The sequence below is a fragment of the Megalobrama amblycephala genome, linkage group LG11 (genome assembly GCF_018812025.1).
Source record: "Megalobrama amblycephala isolate DHTTF-2021 linkage group LG11, ASM1881202v1, whole genome shotgun sequence".
NCBI lineage: Eukaryota > Metazoa > Chordata > Actinopteri > Cypriniformes > Xenocyprididae > Megalobrama > Megalobrama amblycephala.
This window is the reverse complement of record NC_063054.1, coordinates 3,894,256-3,917,742: the sequence shown is the minus strand read 5'-3', so window position 1 is coordinate 3,917,742 and position 23,487 is coordinate 3,894,256. Positions and strand designations below refer to the sequence as shown.

The 23,487-nt window shown below is 35.4% G+C and overlaps 1 protein-coding gene and 1 non-coding gene across 4 annotated transcripts; both read left to right on the top strand.

Annotated features, from left to right (window-relative positions):
* The first annotated feature begins 6,912 nt into the window (after positions 1–6,912).
* Positions 6,913–6,995, top strand: trnal-cag. The gene has a single exon. It is a non-coding gene; the product is annotated as a tRNA-Leu (tRNA).
* A 1,370-nt stretch (positions 6,996–8,365) lies between these two features.
* Positions 8,366–22,219, top strand: eif2b4 (eukaryotic translation initiation factor 2B, subunit 4 delta). Of its 3 annotated transcripts, none has more exons than XM_048208385.1 (13): positions 8,366–8,489; positions 8,902–8,939; positions 9,123–9,303; positions 11,249–11,446; positions 12,742–12,824; positions 13,436–13,527; positions 16,823–16,937; positions 17,017–17,093; positions 17,191–17,293; positions 17,369–17,496; positions 17,581–17,758; positions 21,620–21,800; positions 21,882–22,219. In XM_048208385.1, the coding sequence occupies exons 1-13, from the start codon at positions 8,441–8,443 to the stop codon at positions 22,079–22,081; spliced, it is 1,623 nt and encodes a 540-aa protein (XP_048064342.1). In that variant the 5' UTR covers positions 8,366–8,440; the 3' UTR covers positions 22,082–22,219. The 3 variants fall into 3 exon arrangements, with proteins under 3 accessions (XP_048064342.1, XP_048064343.1, XP_048064341.1); XM_048208386.1 differs by having other exon boundaries at positions 11,246–11,446; positions 12,745–12,824; XM_048208384.1 differs by having other exon boundaries at positions 8,367–8,489; positions 11,246–11,446.
* The last annotated feature ends 1,268 nt before the right edge of the window (positions 22,220–23,487 follow it).

Here is a 23,487-nt window from a genome sequence, read left to right as displayed (position 1 = left end):
TGCTTCCCAGGGTTGCCAGATTGGGTCACTATTACCCTCAGAATCAATACGAGTACATACATGCAGACCAGAAACGAGCTGAGTGTGAGAAAGCTTAATGAAATCAAAATTGGCATTGTGTTTATTTTTTTTATTTTATTTTTTTATGGAATAATAGAAGAAAAGCTACAGATAAAAGAAAACCTTTAATTTCAGTCATGTTCACATAGTAATAACTAATAACATGAATAATATAGCTAGTATTATCGCATATTAATAATATCGTAGCCTAATATCAACATATGTTCACATAGAAATAATATAGCTGAATATCAGCTGTGCGGTGCTGCTTATTAGACGTTTTAATAGAAATGTCATACTATAAAGACATATGAAACAATATAGCAAACTTTGCAGTTTTTAATAGTTGTTTACAGGACCTCAATGGGCTATACATGGGTTTCATGTGACGTCACTGTATTCTATCGCCGCCATATTTGGGACCGGTCACAGCTGCGCGCCCTGTTTAAGTCTATGGTGACAGCAGCTACAACTACCAGAGGAAGGCCAACGAAACGCTTTCAGAAGGTTCACAACAAGTTTATAATATATCTTGGATATGTGGTGCTGTTAGCCGTTTCAACAGTCGTCAGAACTACACATTTATTTGATCCCAAAGTAGTTAGATCGGCAGAATTATTGGCTTCATTCAGAAGGGACCACACCACTGGCAGCCAAACAGCAATGCACAACATTAATAACTGCTGGGACTGTCATTTACGTAACATTATAACGAGGACACTATTGTAATAAAATGTTGTGAATTCTCTGTGTTGTTGTTTCAGCGTGTTGTTGTGGTAAGAGCGCGTCGACTGAGTTAAACATTGATTACATAACTTGTTCAAACTTCACTTGTGCATTCGCGTCATTTTGTACAGATAAAACTTATTAATTTTATTAAGTATAAATATCTGATTATTCTCATAAAGGATGTGTTTCGTTGAGGTAAATAACCCACAGAGCTGATGATCATCTATAGCTTCAGTGCGAGCGCTCAAAAAGACAAAACATTAATATGATTGGGACTGTCTTCTTCTTATACATGATATTATAATCGTATATACTTGTAAAATAACGTTGTGAATTATTTGGGCTTATTTGCTGTGTTTCGGAGTTTCAATGAGGTTACTTCAAGTTCATCTGTGCGTGATTTTGTGCAAATACTAGTTGTAATATTATTTTATTTTGTATTAATATCTGGATTATTTTATATAGGATGTGTTCCGTTGATTAATTAAAAAGTTGAAAGTTAATTAACTTTCAGTTTATGGGTTTTTTTATTCTCTTCAGCTTCAGCGTGCGCAGCTCAAACAGCAGTGATTAAGTCATTAAAATGTTTAACGTTACTACACAGTATTATTAAAACTTTAATATTTCTTTTAGAAAACGAATGCATTATTTTTAATAACTAGCTCTTATATTCTAGTATTATTTTCATCAACACATAGTTTGATTAATAATAAGGATCATGAACAATAACAGATTTTTTTTTGTATACAATAACATCAATAACAGATTCATTTTGATAACAGTATTATTTGAGCTGCGCGCGCTGAATGAACACCCGTAAACTGAAGCGCTTTGCTAGAAGGTTAATTAACTCAACAGGACACATCCTATGGTAATTCATATATATTTATACAAGCTATACATAAAATTACAACTTATATTTGCACAAAATCATGCACGCATGTACTTGAACTAAGTAATGTAGTCAGCTGGTGTCGTGAATTTGTTCATCCTGTAACACGCCGAAACACAGCAACTAGAATTCATAATATTTTCAAATAAATCAAATAAATTTGAAGTTCTGACGACTGTTGAAACGGCTAACAGCACCACATATCCAAGATCTATTATAAACTTGTTGTGAACCTTCTGAGAGCGTTTTGTTGGCCTTCCTCTGGTAGTTGTAGCTGCTGTCACCATAGACTTAAACAGGGCGCGCAGCTGTGACCGGTCCCAAATATGGCGGCGGGCATAGCGGAAGTGACGTCTTTGAAACCCATGTATATGCACGGAGCGTTCTTTAGAACTTCCGCAATAATATAAGCCAGCTCGAGAACTTCCGGTGAGATGTCACTTGCTGGTGTGTTGAGCATCAGCAGTGTAATACTTAGTTTATAATCAGAATATAGTCACTTGAATAGTCAGGCATAGCATAAATTTAGTTATTCAAACGTAAAACGACAAAAAATAAATAAATAAATAAAGACGTAACACAGTGTTCCTCCTCAGCTAAATTTAATTCGACTATTTTCACACTTTCGTGTGAAAAAAAGCATCAAAAATTAAATATTTATTGTGCACTTTAGTTAGATTCATTGAATAAAATGTGTGTTTTTACAAGTGTGCTGAAATCAATGATCAGCTGCTGTGGTTATAAAGAGAGAGCAGTGCTCGCTTTCTGTGTCATTCATTCACAAGAAAAGTTATTGTTTTTCATGAGATTTTTTGAGTACTTCATACTTCACATTGACAAAATGTATTTTTAAACCTAGTTATTTTATGTTTAAGATTTCAAAAGCAAATATAATATATTTTAAAATATATTCCAAAGCGAAACTAAGTGAAAAACTATTACAGAAAATGGCTGATATATGCGCAAATAAATGCTACTTTGCCGCCACCTGCTTGTTAACGTGTTAATTATTGTTTTGTTTTTTTATTTTTAAATTAGTGTTTTCTATCAAATGTTGAATTTCCTACATTTTTAAACGTTCGGTTTTACAAATGGGGACAATCTCAAGTCATTCTGACCAAACATACAGTTTCATGAACTCTTGGGAGGCTAACAGCTATAGGGGTGTCGTAATATACCGGTATTGACGATAACCGTGATATTTAAAGCATGAAATATCGATATCGTGTTAATTTAGGGTGTGAAGATATACCGGTATTGACGATAACCGTGATATTTAAAGCATGAAATATCGATATCGTGTTAATTTAGGGTGTGAAGATATACCGGTATTGACGATAACCGTGATATTCAAAGCATGAAATATCGATATCGTGTTAATTTAGGGTTTGACGATATACCGGTATTGACGATAACCGTGATATTCAAAGCATGAAATATCGATATCGTGTTAATTTAGGGTGTGATGATATACCGGTATTGACGATAACTGTGATATTCAAAGCATGAAATATCGATATCGTGTTAATTTAGGGTTTGACGACATACCGGTATTGACGATAACCGTGATATTCAAAGCATGAAATATCGATATCGTGTTAATTTAGGGTTTGACGATATACCGGTATTGACGATAACCGTGATATTCAAAGCATGAAATATCGATATCGTGTTAATTTAGGGTTTGACGATATACCGGTATTGACGATAACCGTGATATTCAAAGCATGAAATATCGATATCGTGTTAATTTAGGGTTTGACGATATACCGGTATTGACGATAACCGTGATATTCAAAGCATGAAATATCGATATCGTGTTAATTTAGGGTTTGACGACATACCGGTATTGACGATAACCGTGATATTCAAAGCATGAAATATCGATATCGTGTTAATTTAGGGTGTGACGACATACCGGTATTGACGATAACCGTGATATTCAAAGCATGAAATATCGATATCGTGTTAATTTAGGGTTTGACGATATACCGGTATTGATGATAACTGTGATATTCAAAGCATGAAATATCGATATCGTGTTAATTTAGGGTTTGACGATATACCGGTATTGACGATAACTGTGATATTCAAAGCATGAAATATCGATATCGTGTTAATTTAGGGTTTGACGATATACCGGTATTGACGATAACCGTGATATTCAAAGCATGAAATATCGATATCGTGTTAATTTAGGGTGTGACGATATACCGGTATTGACGATAACTGTGATATTCAAAGCATGAAATATCGATATCGTGTTAATTTAGGGTTTGACGACATACCGGTATTGACGATAACCACAATATTTAAAATGAATAGGACCCTTATGATATCATGACATGTAAATACTCCAGCGCCAGTACCTGGTTGAGCTCTCAGGTGGCGGTATTGCACCTTAACGCTGACGTCTGTCAAACAAGAAGACGCAGCACGAACGGGAGAGTGAGAGGCTCTGTCCACACCCGAAAAAAGTTAAGTAAGCTCGACAGTATGGGATTTTTTCGGCTCCTTACACAGTCCAATCCGCAGGATTTGCCTGCCTACAGTCAGTGCGAAGGGTGGCAACACCATCAACCTCTTACCCACCTCCGTGTCCATCACCCTGCGGATTACGCCATTTTACAGAGAGTAAGTTCTGATTATTTTACTAGTCATGGAATGGGAGATGTTATATTAATCTGTTAACAGCGACTTTCTGTGTTCATATATTTAAATAAAGGGTGATTATTTTAAGTACCGCGTTTTCTTTACTCGTCTTATTCAGCGTGATATGCATACAGTTATATGCCCTCAAAATTCAACATTGCCCCGACAATTTTTTTGTCATTATATCATATTATAAGATGTAGTTGTTTTACAATATCACACGAGCAAAAGTGCCGTTTTCCCCAAATCAGCACAAATGTAATGTTCCTTCAACTTGTTGAATGAACAATGTGAGTTACATTTTAGACACAGTATTGTTAATATTGTTTTTTTTCTGATAAATTTTTCCCCCCAAGGATTCTATAAATATCGCGATATATCGATATTGTGATATTTTTTGGCCACATTAACCGTGTTGTGAAAAATCTAATATCGTGACAGCCCTACTAACAACAGCAAATTCTAAACTGTCCACCTGAAAAAAGCTAATATTGTTGTCCACTAGAGGGAGCCGTCGGATAAGGAATCTTTTAAACCTAATAATTTTCTTGCGATTTCCATCCCTTTAGATCCAGTTCATTTGTATAACTATGGTGTACTGACAGTATTGTTTTATATAATTAGTGTACACAGAAATCTGTGAAATGCTTATAGATCATTAAATATTTATTTACACATTATAAAACACATTTTTTTCAAGTTGTCAGACATGATTAAATATACTGCTGAAGACTAACTGTACATCATGTGTGTAAGACTCCAATAATATTATTAGGTAATTATTCCCTCACAAATAAATCTCTCAAGGAGTAAAACTGACTGTGTCTATACTGTGCATCATAATTAAATCATTATTATTATTTTAAATTATCATTGTCCCTGGTTCTCTTGTAAGAAAGTAGCAGTGACTGGGACAGACTTTAAGCATCACCTGCATTTTAAAAGACACAATCTAATCCTGTTTACATGAAATAAGCTTCTCCCGAGCAGGTTTGAGTTTACGGACCTGTTGCTATGACAGCAACTCTGGGATGAGCTTCAAAGAACCGAACAATCCGGGATCATGTCAAATCATCAACAATGAAATCCTGCTAATCGAGTAATCCATGTATGAAGAACGGACCCCTGGGAATTTGTTGCTTGGATGACTTGGTTAAATTTTGAATCTTTGACAAATACATGCAAAGCCAGTAGAAATAAGGAAATATCACGGTGTGAAATACAGATGCACTTTTCAAGGTCCAGAAGGGTACTAAAGACATCTTTAAAACAGTCATGTGACTGCAGTGGATCAACCTTAATGTTATGAAGAGACCAGAATACTTTTTGTGCACAAAAACAAAACAAAAATAACAACTATATTCAACAATCTCTACTGTTCCCTTCCCTATTTTTGTTTTGTTTTTGCGCACAAAAAGTATTCTGGTCAGGCGGGTGATGGGGGAACGGATTCTGACAGCTGGATTGTAGTCGTCAGATTCTGTCCCACCATGTTTCTTACACATGCAGGTTCTGATATCTATCAAACTGATTCTGGTTTAGCTAGGCGATACCAGGGGTATTCAATCTTTTAGATGCCACAGATGAATCTCATATGAATACTCAAATATGATCATCCTTGTGCCAGGCACCCCCATTTTAAAATGTAAAAGGCAGCTATATATTTTCATGTATAAAACCTCAATTTACACTGTGAAAAAACAATAAATATGTGTAAAATACTTATTATTCACTTATTATATTCACTATACTGTGCTGTTAGATGTATTATTTGTTTATTTAAATCAAATTTATATGATTTTTATTTGATTTGATTTTTAAACATGTTTTATTCTTCATTTTTCACATGTTTTACACATTTGCATACTCTTCCAGGGACCCCTTATCACTCTCTTGAGCCCCCCTGAGGGACCCCGGACCCCAGTTTGAAAACTTTTGGGGTATATCCACGGTATAGAATCCTAAATATTAGTATATAATTAAAACATAAAATCGCTTTTAGGATGTTAACATTCCTTTGACCACCAGAGGGCTCTGGAGTGCTTCGAAAAAACGCCGTAATTCATCCTTTTTCAGAATCAGTTTGCTAAAAAGAAGTGGTGTGAAGAAATGACACAGTGCGGAATCGGATAGGAGACAGGTTGAAAGCATCAATTATGCAACAGGTAAACTTTACAAATGTAAATGTTAATGTTAATGACTTTAAACACCTAACTTAGCTGCATTAACAGAGTTTATTTGCCTTTGGTTAAGTAGGTGTTCTTCACGTTTTGTCGTTTTAGTAATGTTTTGTGCATTAAAATAGTGTTGTTTGTGACTGTGTTTTTCATTAAGAATGTTTACTGTAAGTTACTGTAAAATCTTCATAAGTTATTCATATTTACAAGTTATTGATAATTTGTAAAGATTTTACAGCAAACATCCTTAATGGTATTTTAATACACCATTTAATTCACAATTAAATTCACAAACAACAATATTTTAAAGCCTAAAACGTTACTAAAAACGACAAATGCTGCTGTTACAATGTAATTACGGTGTTATTACTATTTACGTGATGACGCAAGATTGCAACGTATGTCAGGATGGCCGAGCGGTCTAAGGCGCTGCGTTCAGGTCGCAGTCTCCCCTGGAGGCGTGGGTTCGAATCCCACTTCTGACAACAACATTTTTTATTATTATTTATTTATTATATATAACATTATAAGAGCTTGTTGTTGCTGCTGTAAGCGAATGTGCTCTGTCTATTTAACCTTAAAAAAGGGTTTATCTCGTTTGAGAGGCTGTGGGGAGCGACAGTGAAAGTGTCTCATTTCTTGGTTTCATTTTTGAAAGGGAATATTTAGATCTGGTGACTTTGTTCATATATAATTTATTTAGCTCACAAGCAGTATTTTAAAACAACATGACCACCTGTAGTGGGAAATCTACTCAACTTCAGATATAAAGTTGATATATTTTACATAGCCTATTTACAATATTTGGAGGGGACTTATGTATAAAAAGTTGTTAAACATGATCTTATTACGTTAATTTTTACATTTTTCATAATCTGTCTGTAAATGTTTGTATCTCAGGGAATACGTTGGGTATAAAAATAGACTCTGTGGTGTATAGACGTTATACTTTGTGATTTTAGAAAATCAATTCAATACTTAATACTCTTAAATGAAAGTTTATATTCAATCATTTAGTCATTTAATCATTTAGTTAGCTACCTTAAATTCAGTTAAAATATCTTACTCAGGAGAGTACTAAATAAAAAATAACATGCATTTTGTATTATGTCCTTTATTTTGTTAAAATTATTCACATTTTCTGCAACTGTATATACTATATAAGTTGCATGAATGTGTGTATATATATATATATATATATATATATATATATATATATATATATATATATATATATATATATATATATATATATATATATACATACAGTACAGTCCAAAAGTTTGGAACCACTAAGACTTTTAATGTTTTTAAAAGAAGTTTCGTCTGCTCACCAAGGCTACATTTATTTAATTAAAAATACAGTAAAAAACAGTAATATTGTGAAATATTATTACAATTTAAAATAACTGTGTACTATTTAAATATATTTGACAATGTAATTTATTCCTGTGATGCAAAGCTGAATTTTCAGCATCATTACTCCAGTCTTCAGTGTCACATGATCCTTCAGAAATCATTCTAATATGCTGATCTGCTGCTCAATAAACATTTATGATTATTTTCAATGTTGAAAACAGTTGTGTACTTTTTTTTTCAGGATTATTTGATGAATAGAAAGTTCAAAAGAACAGCATTTATCTGAAATACAAAGCTTCTGTAGCATTATACACTACCGTTCAAAAGTTTTAAATTGTAATAATATTTCACAATATTACTGTTTTTTACTGTATTTTTAATTAAATAAATGTAGCCTTGGTTACATTTAACTTACATAGTGTTTATTGTAAAAAATAAATTAATAATGCACACATTCATACATTACACATATAAAGTCAGCTCACTCGTGTGAACCGCTAGAGGGCGGTGTAATTCCTCCCGACTGCTTTCCACATCAGATTACCAGCGACAAGTCACGAAGAAGTGAAACATGGCGGATTCGGAAGGCAGACAGGTTGACAGCATCAATCATGCTATAGGTAAAAAATACAGATTTGAGCTTTATTTGTACGTGTGCTGTTACTGAGTCAAACACGTTCATGAGCAGCGGTTTAAAGTGTTCACAGAGACTCGTGTGCGCGCTGGAGACGCGCGGATCGCCTCTGCCGTGACACTGCTGACTTCACATGAGCACTGGAAATTACATCATGCAGTGTTTGTCATTCTGAACATGTGTTAAAATCTGACTATAGAGACACGATCACGATGTTCCCTGTGGTTTGCATGTATTCCTACTGTGCGTTTGCAAGATTAACTGAATCTTGATGCGACATTAATTAGTTTGTATAAATCGAGTGAAGCAGCATGATGAAATAACACTGCAAATCTTCTAGCACTAGCTTCTGTGCAAATACAGGACAATTTTAACACTGGATCCGTTTTAAATCATAGGTGAAGATGGCAAGTTGCACGAAATTGTACGAGCGAAGGTAGGTCAAGTCTTTATTTTAATGTTATATAATTTCACAATATTCATAGCTGATTTGGCTGTGTCTCAAAACCTAGTGATCTGTCTACCTGGACAGCATTTTGTGCATCATAGCCACATTCTCAGTTTAGATGCTCAAGCTCAGCCCATGCAGACTGTGATTCCTCTCTGTTTTCATCTGTAGACTGAAGGTAAGGAACTGACCAAAGAAGAGAAGCAGCGTCTTAGGAAAGAGAAGAAGCAACATAAAAAGAGTAAAAAAGATGACAAAGGTCCTCCGGAGAAGAAGGAGAAGGAGAAGGAGAAAGAGAAAGCATCTGTTCAAGCTCCATCAAAGCCGGTCACTCAGAGCCCGACACATAAAGGTACTTCAGTCACTGCGCTTAAAACTGTTTAACTGCAGCATGAAGTTTATTAAAACTAATTTAAGTTATTTATTTACATTTATTTATGTTTGTATTGGTATTTTTCTCTCTGATTGAGACTAGATTAATATTTACAGTTGGCTATGGTTAAGTGAGGATGGAGTTAACAACAGGCAAATGCAAATTATTATTTTTTTATACTATATGCTTTACTGTCATTGTTTTTATTTCTTAGCTTAAAGGGTTATTTCACCCAAAAATGACAATTCTGTCATTTATTATTCACTCTCATGTCGTTCCACACCCATAAGACCTTCGTTCATCTTCAGAACACAAATTAAGATATTTTTGATGAAATCTGATGACTCAGTGAGGCCTGCATAGGGAGCAATGACATTTCCTCTCTCAAGATCCATTAATGTACTAAAAACATATTTAAATCAGTTCATGTGAGTACAGTGGTTCAATATTAATATTATAAAGCAACGAGAATATTTTTGGTGCGCCAACAAAACTAAATAACGACTAATTTAGTGATGGCCGATTTCAAAACACTGCTTCAGGAAGCTTCGGATCATAAATGAATCAGTGTATTGAATCATCTGTTCGGAGCGCCAAAGTCACGTGATTTCAGCTGACCTGAATCATGATTCGACACGCTGATGCTCCAAAGCTTCCTGAAGCAGTGTTTTGAATTCGGCCATCACTAAATAAGTCGTTATTTTGTTTTTTTGGTGCACCAAAAATATTCTCATTGCTTTATAATATTAATGTTGAACCACTGTACTCACATGAACTGATTTAAATATGTTTTTAGTACATTAATGGATCTTGAGAGAGGAAATGTCATTGCTCAGGCCTCACTGAGCCATCGAATTTCAACAAAAATATCTTAATTTGTGTTCTGAAGATTAATGAAGGTCTTACAGGTGTGGAACGACATGAGGGTGAGTAATAAATGACATTATTTTAATTTCTGGGTGAACTAACCCTTTAAATAGTCTTTAAAGGCACAATATGTAAGATTTTTGGATTAAAATATCCCCAAAACCACTAGAACAGTGTTATATATTTTGTTGACTTGTGTACTTACATTATCCCAGATGTTTCCTAGAATGTTTAAATCCAGAGAAATAAGCGATTTTAATCACGGACTATGTCCGTGCGTCTCCTATCAATGACATCATACCCGCGTTACCCTCGATTTCCAGTTTTATTTTGTAGAAACCATGGAAACACTAAAGACGCTTTAATATATTATGTGTTTTATTAGACAGGTGAGCAACTGTTAGGATACATTCATCGACAGAAAACTAGTCATGTTATATAGCTCAACACGTTTAGTCTTATTGTTTGAATATCATTTTCTCGATTTACCATGAGTACCATGCTTTACCCTGACTAATACCGATCTAGCTCACTGCAGATTGATGCAACAAGTGTCTTATAGCAGCTGCTGAACGAACACATTATAACATCATTTTCAACACTCTCAAATGTATCTAATATGATAAACAGTGCTGCGTTACCTCACATACGCTTGACCGGAAGAAGCAGAAGCGGTGACTGTGGCGTAATAAAAGTTCTGCCGCTCTCGAGGGCGTCGCACTCGTCTCTCATTAGCGATCGCTCCAGCGGCCTCGTTCTGCTCGGATTTCAGACACACCCTGCTTCATATTACAGTAATGTTAATAAATCTTTAATACATTAGTTCATCCATAAATATGATTTCTGCCCGAGTCCTGTCCGATTCTTTTTCACCGGTTGTAGATGTGAAGACGACACCTCCCATGATTCTGCCAAATCACGGCATCATCAAGCTACGCCTTTGTTTTGAATAAGTGATTTCTAGTGGCGAAAATTACATATTGTGCCTTTAATAGCCTTTTTAGTCTATTGTCTATTTTTGAGTGTTTTTAATTGTTGTGCCCTTTGACCTCAGCAGCGGCTCCTGTGCCTGTAAGCGCATCTGCGTCTGAATCTCTTGTGGCCGCAGAGAAGCCTGTGAAGACCAAAGCAGAGCTGCGAGCGGAGCGCCGGGCACGGCAGGACACAGAACGGGCATCAAAACAGGGCAAGAAGGAAGGGGGGCAGCAGTCCACCTCCAGCAAGCCTAAAGCTTCCCCCAATGAGCTCCAACCAGGTAATTCAGTGCTACGGAAAAGGATATTCCAGGCTTGTCAAGTTTGGGCATTGCCCAATTTTATCAGCCATTCCGAAAAAAAATGTTTGCATCTATTTTTCTTTTTTCCCATTTTAAATCTAAAAAATGTAGTGTTTATTTACATCAAGTGGAAGTATTTACTCCGCCCACCATTATCTGTCTCAGCCAGACAGAATTATAAAATTAACCCATTCGGTTGTTGTCGAGTTCGAATATGCCTTTTTCTGAGCTCATTCTTCTGCCTTTTTCCATCACGTTTCAGCTTTGAAAAGGTGTTTATTTTAAATAAAAATGCAGAAAATATTAAAAAAAGTGCGAACAAATTAGTTCTCTTCAGAATTAAGATTTCCTGATAATTTACTCACCTCCATGTCATCCAAGATGTTCATGTCTTTCTTTCTTCAGCTGAAAAGAAATTAAAGTTTTTGATGAAAACATTCCAGGATTTTTCTCCTTATAGTGGACTTCAATGGGCACCAAACAGTTGAAGGTCAAAATTAGTTTCACTGCAGCTTCAAATTGTTCTACATGATCCCAGATGAGGAATAAGAGTCTTATCTAGTGAAACCATCGCTCATTTTCTGAAAAAAATTGAAAATTATATAAGTTTTAACCTTAAATGCTCATCTTGAACTAGCTCTCTTCATCTTCTCTATTAGAATTCCAGCAGTGTAGATGCTGCTAAGCATATTACTGCCCTCCACAGGCCAAAGTTTGAACTATTTTTTTATATAAAATATGCTAGTTCAATAGTATATAACCATTCGTTCAAACTTTGGCCTGTGGAGGGCAGTATTTAAGCTTAGCAGCATCTACACTGCTGTAATTCAAATAGAGAAGAAGAAGAGAGCTAGTTCAAGATGAGCATTTAAGGTTAAAATGTATATAATTTTCCATTTTTTTCAGAAAATGAGCGATGGTTTCACTAGATAAGACCCTTATTCCTCATCTGGGATCATGTAGAACAATTTGAAGCTGCAGTGAAACTAATTTTGACCTTCAACTGTTTGGTGCCCATTGAAGTCTACTATGAGGAGAAAAATCCTGGAATGTTTTCATCAAAAACTTTAATTTCTTTTCAGCTGAAGAAAGAAAGACATGAACATCTTGGATGACATGGGGGTGAGTAAATTATTAGGAAATTTTAATTCTGAACTGAACTAATCCTTTAATATTGGGAATAAAGTGTTTAACTGTCCATATAACATCTTAGTGCAAATAGCATGACTGATCAGTTTTACTTGTTTTTATGTCCTTTCTCTATTTCCTGTTAGTAGTGAAAAGGTTACCGGAGCACGTTCAGGTGGACGACCCCGCTGCGTTGAAGAAGTTGGCCAAAAAGCTTGAGAGACAGCAGGTGAGACAGATCAACGCTGTCCCGCTTTGCCTCTTGATTACTGCCCGATGACGGATGACGGATTCATCCAGGTGTTTTCTGAGATCCATTTTGCAGCGTTTTTAACCCCGGTCCTTCCCATGTGTTACAGAAGTCAGGGCAGGGATGCGGTTTAAATATAACTGGAGTCCAGGTCTGGCTCCACACTTTTGTGTGCAGTGAATTGTTGAATTTTTCTTTTTCTTTTTGTAATTTTTATTCTTGGTGAAAGTCGTCGACTCTGATTTGCTTTTAATGTATGTTGGAGGTGATTTCATTGTGATCATCTTCATTGTGTTCATGTGATGAGCTAGATGTCATATGTGGGTGAACTTTCGAGTGCTTATTATTTTTTTCTTGATTAATTATAATTTTTCATTTGTTATTTGTTAGGTGTAGATCTATAACGCTAGTGTAAAGCTTTCTTAGTGGTCTGTGGAGCCGTTCTTCAGTTGTGCACGTCACGTATGTCTTCATGTGTTCTGTTGCAGCCTCAGCTCTTGACCTGAGGAGGGAGGATGTGACCTCCAGAACATCCGTCGCTGAAGGAACACAATATTCACATTGAATGCTGTTGTTTGCTCTTCTTTTAGGTTCCTTTGAGGTCCGATTATGGCTACAAGGTCAGCCTGTTTTCCCATCTACACCAGTACAGCCGAAAAAACCCTCCAACCCAGCAAATCAGGTACTGTAATGTATCACAAATGACCCTGAGCGCTTGTGGTGTGATCCACACAACTGTTTTGACGCGTGGTCCGGATGGAAACATGATCCGCCATTTGAATTTCAGTGGTTTGGTTTGAATCACGGTGCCAGCTCAATGTCAGCATCAGTGATGGATGATGGCATTGTCTATCGGCCCAACCCTATTTTCTACTTACTATAATTTCATATAAGGGGAAATCTCATTTTTATCCTTTGACAAAAGTCATTATTTTTAAAAAGTCTTTGAAAGAAGTGTCTTATGTTCACCAAGGCTGCATTTATTTGATTAAAAATACTATTATTACAATTTATTAAGAGTGTTTTCTATGTGAATATATAGTAAAGTGTAATTTATTCCTGTGATCAAAGCTGAATTTTCAGCATCATTACTCCAGTCTTCAGAGTCACATGATCCTTAAGCAATCATTCTAATATGATGATTTGATGCTCAAAAAACATTTCTGTTTATTATCAGTGTTAAAAACAGCTTCATATTTTTGTGTAAAATCATGATAAAATTTCTTTTCAGGATTATTTGATGAATTGAAAATGTTTTTGTTTTTTTATTAATTGAATCTAAGCTTCAAAAACAACTTTAGGACATTTAATTGTCGATCTCAGAGAGCGGTTGGAAATAGTCATGACACAATATGGCATAAAAACGTACTAACTTTATAAGTGGACCTCAGTCGAAAAAATACATGCATGCTTTTACAATTACATTTATTTATTTATTTTTGGGATAGACGTATTAGAAATTCAGCAGGGATGCTTTATATATCGGCCACCATATCGGTATCGGCCGATATGTTCATTTTAATGTTATCGTTATCGGCCAGATAAGACAATTTGGCCGATATATTGAAGCCGATAAATAATGGATTATTTCCTTCAGTTGAGACTCTTCAGATACGCACTGTCCACCATGATGGTTCTGAAATATGATTGAAATCACTTCAAAAAGGAAAACACAGTGAAGTTCAACATGTGCAGCGCAAGTCTGTCATATAAGCTATAAAATTATAAGGAGAACATTTAGGGCTGGGTATTGACACAGTTTTCACGATTCATTTCGATTACTATTCACATGCTTTCGATTCGATATTGATTATTTTGGATGTAGTATTTCAGTTACAGTACATGGAATATTTTCTAGAGGAAAAAAATCTCTCAACTAATGCAGTTGGTACTACTATAATAATACTGAAGGTTAAAATTAACGTATTTATATACAAACACTTAAATTATATTCAATTATGTTTTTATTATAAATAAAGTTTAGAATTACATAATCATAATTAGGGATGCAACAATACAGTTAGCCCACGGTTCAATACATACCTCGGTTTTTTAACCACGGTTTTCGGTTCGGTTCAGTTTGTTATTCTATGCTTAGGCAATAGGAACAGTAAGAGGTTAGTAGAAAAAGTAAAAACGATTTATTGCAATACTCCTTTATTTTATTTAAAAGCAAAGAAAAGTCCACTAGTTTCTAGTGTATTGTATAATATAAAATAATTTTTTATTTTAAAATTAACACTGACATCTCACAGCTGTTGGTAGCCCATGTACAAACTGTACAAACAAATTCTCCAAAGCTGTTTACCAAGCTTTCGATTAAATTTAATATTTGAAATCACCAATAAAATCTGACAACAACTGCCTCATTTTATTTTATTTTTTTTCTCAAACGCTGGAATCATGACAAAAAATCTGTACTTTTCAGGCTGGATCAAGCTAATGCGCATGCGCAGACCTAAATGCGCGTCTCTTGTGCCTCATTTCGGAGACACTCGTCTGGCTGTTTCTATAGAAACCGGTGCTTCTAACGGCCGCTGCAGTGACGCGATGACTTTATCAGTCAGCGATTGGCTCTTATTTAGAAGGCGGGACTTATTCCACCATATTGCGCGTTTCACTTTCTCCCATTCAAAACAATACGAGTGACGCGTCTTGTGTTATTCTATAGTCTTTGATTATACTCAACGGCAAAACCGAAATGTCTCCACACCACGGATTTGAAAGACGCTGGCGCTTCCTCGTACTGTAGCCTCACTTCCCCGCCGCTCGCCATGTTAAAGTGTGGAATGAAGGTTCAGCGCCCCCTAACTTTAGAGCATAGTGATTGAATATTTACTCACGGGGAGGAGTACTCGTAGACTTACAGGCACACACAAACAGTCAATTCGGAGAGAAATAAAACGCACATAAATTATTTAAACGTAAAACCGAAAAAAACGCAATTCACAAGCGCGTATTGAACTGTGGATGTCGTACCGAACGGTTCAATATTATATTGAGAATTGTGGCATCCCTAATCATAATCATACTCCAATTTGTTTTTTTGAAATATAAACATTTAAATCGTGGCTGTCATAACTGATTTATTCAAACATGCATTAAATATGGAAGAACATTAAAAATTATAATGAATATGTAACGGTGCATAACTATATTTATCAGAATGCTGCTTTCTAGAGCACTTTTCTATCTGACTAATGAGTTTATGGTCACTGAATATGTTTTTCTGAGGTAAATGTGACGTTACGTGACATTGTTTACAAGCTGTTTTATTGAGTCTTTCCGAAGTTGAAACACTGATTGAGCGATTTCACGAGACATGATATGGATTTCGGTAAGTTGAACTGTATATTTTAACATACCTTCAGATGTTCATGCATGTTTATTTCGCTGTAACTGGTATTAAAGCGGAGGAGAGGATGATCACATGATGATCTCTTTAACTGAGGCGCTAAAGCGATCTGTCACGCCACATTAAACAGCGGCATTTATTTTTTGAATCTCATAATAAGATGGACGTCATTTGAAATCTGAGACTTTACTTCATATCAAAAGTAGCAAAGCACAAAGATTATTTCGATTTATTGGATGGGAGGCGCTACATATTCTGCTCATTCATCAACTGAAAACAGACTAGACTAATCGATTCTTGGGATTTAAGAATCGATATCGGTTCGTAAAAATGAGAATCGATTATTTTTTTTATTTATTTATTTTTTTTTACCCAGCCCTAAGAACATTATAATTGTGTGCTTTGGACATTGATGGTGAAACTTTTGTTTTTGTAATCAGGCTCTCAAATATTATATAAACATTTGGATTTAGATTTATCGGCCAATATATCAGTTATCAAATATAAAGAATTATCAGTATCGGCCAAAATTTTAATACCGGTACATCCTTAAAATGAAGTATGTATAGCCTAAATGAAAGAGTAGTTTGACCTGTATTGTTTGATATGGTTTGTTTTGTAGCATCCCTGCCACGGTCATTCACCCATCCATTGTTCGGTTGGGTCTGCAGTACTCTCAGGGCATCATAGCAGGATCCAATGCTCGATCCGTGGCCCTACTACATGCCTTCAAACAGGTAATTCATAATAAAAACCCATACAATTGCTTAAAAGCTCTTAACGTTTGGATTTAATTAATCAGAAATCATTTAATAGGTTATTCAAGACTATAGCACACCTCCGAACGAGGAGTTGTCAAGGGACCTTGTGAACAAGCTGTCACCCTATATCAGGTTTACTTACTGAAAATTGATGTTCAGATGTAGATTATTTAATTTGAACTCTTACTTGGAAACGGATATTTGACAGACACTGCCAATCCTCCTACAGTTTTCTCAGCCAGTGTCGGCCTCTTTCAGCCAGCATGGGCAACGCCATCAAGTACATCAAGAAGGAAATTTCAAATATATCCAGTCAATGCAAAGAAGAGGAGGTAAGAGTGTTCAGAGTCACTTCAGAGACATTCATATTCAGTGCTGAGTTTCTAAAAGCAGCGTTTTCTCAACAGGCAAAAAGAAAACTGCAGGAATGTATTGATAGTTACGTAAATGAGAAGATCGTTTTGGCTTCTGAAGCCATTTCGAAGTATGCTATTGAGAAGATAAGTGATGGAGACGTCATTCTTGTTTATGGCTGGTAAGATTTTTAAGACTGAGTTGTCGTAATCCTGTAATAGTCTGGATTAATGCTTTCAGAAGTGCCTTTCTTGTCTTTTTCCAGCTCTTCACTCGTCAATCACATTCTGTGCAAAGCTTTTGAGAAAGAGAGAAAGTTCAGAGTCATAGTCGTGGATAGTCGGCCCAGGCTGGAGGGCCGAGAGGCGCTGAGGCGTCTGGTGAAGAAAGGCATCCGATGTACTTATGTGCTCATATCTGCCTTGTCCTACATCCTGCCTGAAGTGAGTCATTCCTTTCAGTAAAGCCTTTTATTTGCTGGGATTTTTATTTTTTTTGCAAGCACATTTTATTTTTAGCTCATTGTGAGGTGCTTTCTTTCCAAAGTGCTCGTACCTTCAAAGGATTGATTATGTGTGTGACATCAGCGGTAGCTAAAAATACAACTTGATTATGGTTTGGTACTTTCGTTCTTAAAGATGCACAGTGGTGCTAGTAGAGCAAAGGGGTGACAGAGATGACTACTCAGTATATATTTGATAATGACCCTGTTTAAACCTGGTGTTAAGATGCGTTTTGGTCGATCGGATCACAAGTGGAAGACACTTAATGCAGGGTCTAAAATGTTTTGATCTTGCAGAGGTAGTAAAACACATTCGGCAGGATTGCTTTCATAGTGTAAACGCTCATGTGGTCGAATGCATTTGAACAGTGCAAAACACCACCTACTCTCCTCCTGCTGACCTAACGCGTAAACATTACGGGAAGAGCTCTAGCCAGACGGGATTTAAACTTTATCGTCTGAAGACTCAAGTTTGGTTTAAAGACGGAAAACGTACCAAGCACAATGTTCTCTCACCATTCCTGATTTCTAACACACACTCACAGCGTTCGGCTTTTTATATTTGTAAATTGCATGAGCTAATGTCCATTAGATCAAAAGATCTAAAAAACAAAACAAAAAAAACCCCATAAATTTACCCACCCATAGACCCTCTCCTCAAAGAAATCAGGACAGAAGTGGTTGAAAGTGACGGATTTAAACAGCAGGTATAAACGGGAACGTGTCTCCCTCGTCTACTCGTGATCCGATCGACCAAAACGCATCTTAATACCAGGAGGAAACAGGGCCTTAGATTGCTAGTATGGTTTTATTTCAAATAATTATATGGTACTGTTGAGGTTCTGAATGTTTTTACGTTATATAATGTTAACCCTAAAAATGGCAAGACCATAAAGAGACATCAGAAAATTAATTTATTGCTATTTTCCATCTTATTGGGACAGCTTTATCATTTTTTTCAAAATATGACTTTTAATTTAACTTTTAATACGTTGCCAGTTTAGGGGTATAAATTGACTGAAAACAGTTTTTACAACATTTTAAACAATTTCAAAACATTTTATTCTCTAATAACTTATAATAAACATTCTTTGTAACATATTCTGATGAACAATAAGTGATAAACAATATTTATGAATAAGTGATAAATTAATTTATATTGAAAACTCATTTAAGTTAATGCAACAAAGATAAATTTCATACTAGCCCTAACAAGGGCAAAGAGAAATCAGAAAAAATAATGTATTGCTATTTTCCATCTAATTAGGACATACATAACACATTTTCATGATTTCTTTTTCTTTTTCATGAAAACTTTTTTATTTTATTTTAATATTTGTATCTCCAGGATACGTCACCCCTTTGGCTGTATAAATTAATTGAAAAAATAATGCTTATTTGGCAATGCAAATTTTAAAACATTTATTCTCTCATAACATTCTTTGTAAAATTCTGTTGAACAATAAGTATAATGCCTATTTATTAATATATTTATCTACTGTATCATATTTAATACGCAAAATTCTAGGGCAAATAAATTATCAATATGAACAAATCTTAGCTGAAAACCCTGTTATACACAATCTCCTTCATGCCTTCTGTACACTGTTTGATAGTTCTAATAAAGTAAATGTAAGACAAAAATTTACTGTGCTGAAGCAATTTGATTATTCATATCCATACACCATTTTTTAATGTTAAAAAATTACTATTTACAATACTAATAAACTACTCTTTACATTGTTACATGTTAATGTAAATGCCAAATATGACACAACAGGAACATTTATTTGTCCATCTCCCATTTATCATTGATTTGCAAAAAATTGCATATAGGCCTATGAGCTATAAAAGCATGACGTATAAATATGATGCTCAACAACAACACAACAAAAAACATGCACTATAGTTATATACAAGTTTTTTGTTTTTGTTTACATTTTGTTTTTATCTTACATTTACTTTATAAAAAATATTAAAGATTTATGAGTAAAAAATCTGTTTTCAGCTGATTTATACCCCTAAACTGGCAACGTATCCTGTGGGATACAAACATTTTCAGGCAGATTATGAAAAATGTATCAATTAAATTAATAAAATTTCAACATAAACGTAATAAGCTAACACTCAACAACAACTTTTTAAACATGGAAGTCCCCTCCAAATATTGTAAATATGTGAAATATATTAACTTTTATAAGAAGGTGAATAGATTTCCCACTACAGGGGGTCATGCTGTTTTTAAATGCTGCCTGTAAGGTAAACAAAAAAATTATGAACAAAGTCAATATCTAAATATTCATAACAAACACCCTTTCAACATGAAACCAAGAAATGAGACCTAAACTTTCCCTGACTCGCTGCACAGCCTCTCAAATGTTTGTATCCCACAGGATACGTTGCCAGTTTTAGGGTTAAACTAAATATACATTACCGTTAAAGTATTTGAAAATTTTTTTTATCAAATATACAGTAAAAACTGCAATATTGTCAAATATTCTTTACAATTTAAAAGAACTGTTTACTAATTTAATATTTTAAAATGTAATTTATTCCTGTGATCAAAGCTGAATTTTCAGCATCATTACTCCAGTCTTCAGTGTCACATGATCCTTCAGAAATCATTCTAATAAAAAGAATTTTCTTATTATCAGAAGCTGTTTCCATCCGCCTATTTTTATGCACATTTTGGGATTTTGCATAAAAAAATGCTGGATGGAAATGCCAAAAAGCGCAAAAAAACCGTATGCACTCAATTGAGATGGATACATTTTTTTATCCGACATGAAAACTTCAGAAGTTTTAAATCATCAACCCACACGTGTTCGGTGACAGTGAGCTGCATTACACACAGGACTGAAATGGTGACTAACAAAGACATCTCTAGTGTTAATTTTGATCACGGCTTGTAACAAAGACAATTTGACGTTTGTCGTAGGAGAAGTCACACTGCAGGACTGTGCACCAAATCTTCTGACACTGCCAAAATTTCGTCGGAAGTAAAATTTGATCGCAACGGCCATTAATCGGCTGTCGGTGAACGTCAAACTAGCGATCAAAGACTACAGATTTTTGCCTAGCATTATAGGAATCTTTTAGGATTCTCAAAATTAGACGACCAAATCGTTGCCAAAATCGCACAGTGTGCACCCGCCTTTAGAAATAAATCCCTCGAAGTGCAACACAAAATTAGTGTGACTTTGCCTTAACAGAGGATGTGATTGGATAACTGGACTAACCAGCGGACCAATCACATCACAGCATCTCAAATTATGGTTTGATCATTCTGAAACACCCGAGCCAAAGTCTGTCACCAAAATGATTGGGTATAAGAAATGTCTCGCATGATTGTGTTCGCAAACACCAGCATCCGAACGCAAGGGAACATGACAGCGATTATTTCATTTCATCTGCCGCTTTGAGACGCAACTCATTTATGATGTAGGAAAAAAAAGATCCCGATGGCAGCAACTTCCATTTTTATTACTGATATTTTGCACCAGTTACCCAGAAAGTGATGCTTTTGTTTTCATGAACACAAGATGGAAGCGCTGCTTTATTCGCAAAAGTTCCAATTTTGCACACAAAAGCACAACTTTAAATGGAAACAGCTAATGTTGAAATTTTACATTTTTTCAGGATTCTTTGAATATAAAGTTCAAAAGATCAGCATTTATTTAAAATAGAAATGTTTCTGTCTTACAGACCACTAACTTTTGAATAGTGTACTACAGTTAACTGGCTTTTATGTTGTTTCAGTGAATGCTGAATCAGTACTTGGACTCTGCACTCTTGTTTCCAGGTATCTAAGGTATTTCTTGGTGCCCATGCACTTCTTGCCAATGGATATGTGATGTCACGTGTGGGAACTTCCCAGATTGCTCTGGTAGCGAAGGCCTACAATGTACCAGTGCTGGTCTGCTGTGAGACCTACAAGTTCTGTGAACGAGTGCAGACGGACTCTTTTGTATCCAATGAATTAGGTATTTTTAAATTATTATTTTTGTTACTAACATTTAGAGTCATTTACAAAAAAAAAAAAAAAACGTAATGTATTTTTGCAGATGACCCTGATGACCTGATTGTGACCAGAAATGGGAAGACCCATCTAGAGAATTGGCAGACTGTTAAATCACTGGGGCTTCTGAACTTGGTGTATGACGTGACGCCACCAGACTTTGTGGACCTTGTGATTACTGACTTGGGCATGATCCCCTGCACCTCCGTGCCTGTGGTACTGCGAGTCAAGAACGTGGATCAGTGAAGAGCAGATGAACACGGTTCTGCTTCCCTCTCACATCTGCACATGAATAATGTGTGCTCACAGGACTTCTGGCACGAAATATACATATTTATGAAATGGAACAAGCTTTTCAAATAAAGCTACGGTTTATGTCCTCACTGCTGGGATCCTTTCAAATGTTTCATTTTGAATGTTACATCTGGTCCAATTCCAGTTTCTAAAAAAGAATTATGAGGTCCATTTCAACCCACCGAATGGAAAATTCAAATCTTTACTTCAAAGGATTAGTTCAGTTCAGAATTCAAATTTCCTGAAATTTACTCACCTTCATGTCATCCAAGATGTTCATGTCTTTCTTTCTTCAGTCGAAAAAAAATGAAGGTTTTTGAGGAAAACATTCCAGGATTTTTCTCCATATAGTGGACTTCACTGGGGTTCAACGGGTTGAAGGTCCAAATGTCAGTTTCAGTGCAGCTTCAAAGAGCTCTACATGATCCCAGACGAGGAATAAGAGTCTTATCTAGAGAAACCATCAGTTGTTTTCTGAAAAAAAAAAAAAATTATATAATTTTTAACCACAAATGCTCATCTTTCACTGCTCTGTGATGCTCCACGCATGACGTAATCATGTTGGAAAGATCACGCGTGACGTAGGCGGAAGTACCGATCCAGTGTCTACAAAGACTAAGTCAAACAGCCTTTACTAAAAAAGGTAAAACAACGATGTCGGATGATTTTGAAGTTGGAGGAGAAAATGAGATGGAGTTTTTCACCCTTTCCAACATGATTGTGTCATGCGTGGAGCATCACAGAGCAGTGCAAGACGAGCATTTGTGGTTAAAAATTATATAATTTTATTTATTTTTTTAGAAAATGTCCGATGGTTTCTCTAGATAAGACTCTTATTCCTCGTCTGGGATCATGTAGAGCTCTTTGAAGCTGCACTGAAACTGACATTTGGACCTTCAACCCGTTGAACCCCAGTGAAGTCCACTATATGGAGAAAAATCCTGGAATGTTTTCCTCAAAAACCTTCATTTTTTTTCGACTGAAGAAAGAAAGACACAAACATCTTGGATGACATGGGGGTGAGTAAATTATCAGGAAATCTTAATTCTGAACTGAACTAATCCTTTGAGTTGTTGTACACAAGATCATGAATGTCAGATTCTCTCGTTCTTGTGTCAGATCCACAAATCTCAAGAAAGTGTCTGTTGCTTTCAGTTTTGGCCCATCATGATGGTCAGTGCATAGACATAAACATTTATAATATCTATCATCCTTTTTGGATAGTTGCTGAAATCCTTTCATAGATGTGAAAAAAAAAAAAAAGGGAAAAAGAACATTGAGCAAATGTAAGACCGTGCAAAAGCCGAACATGTTGCATAAGGGGTTTTGTTTGTATTACCAAAACATGGGAAAGGCTA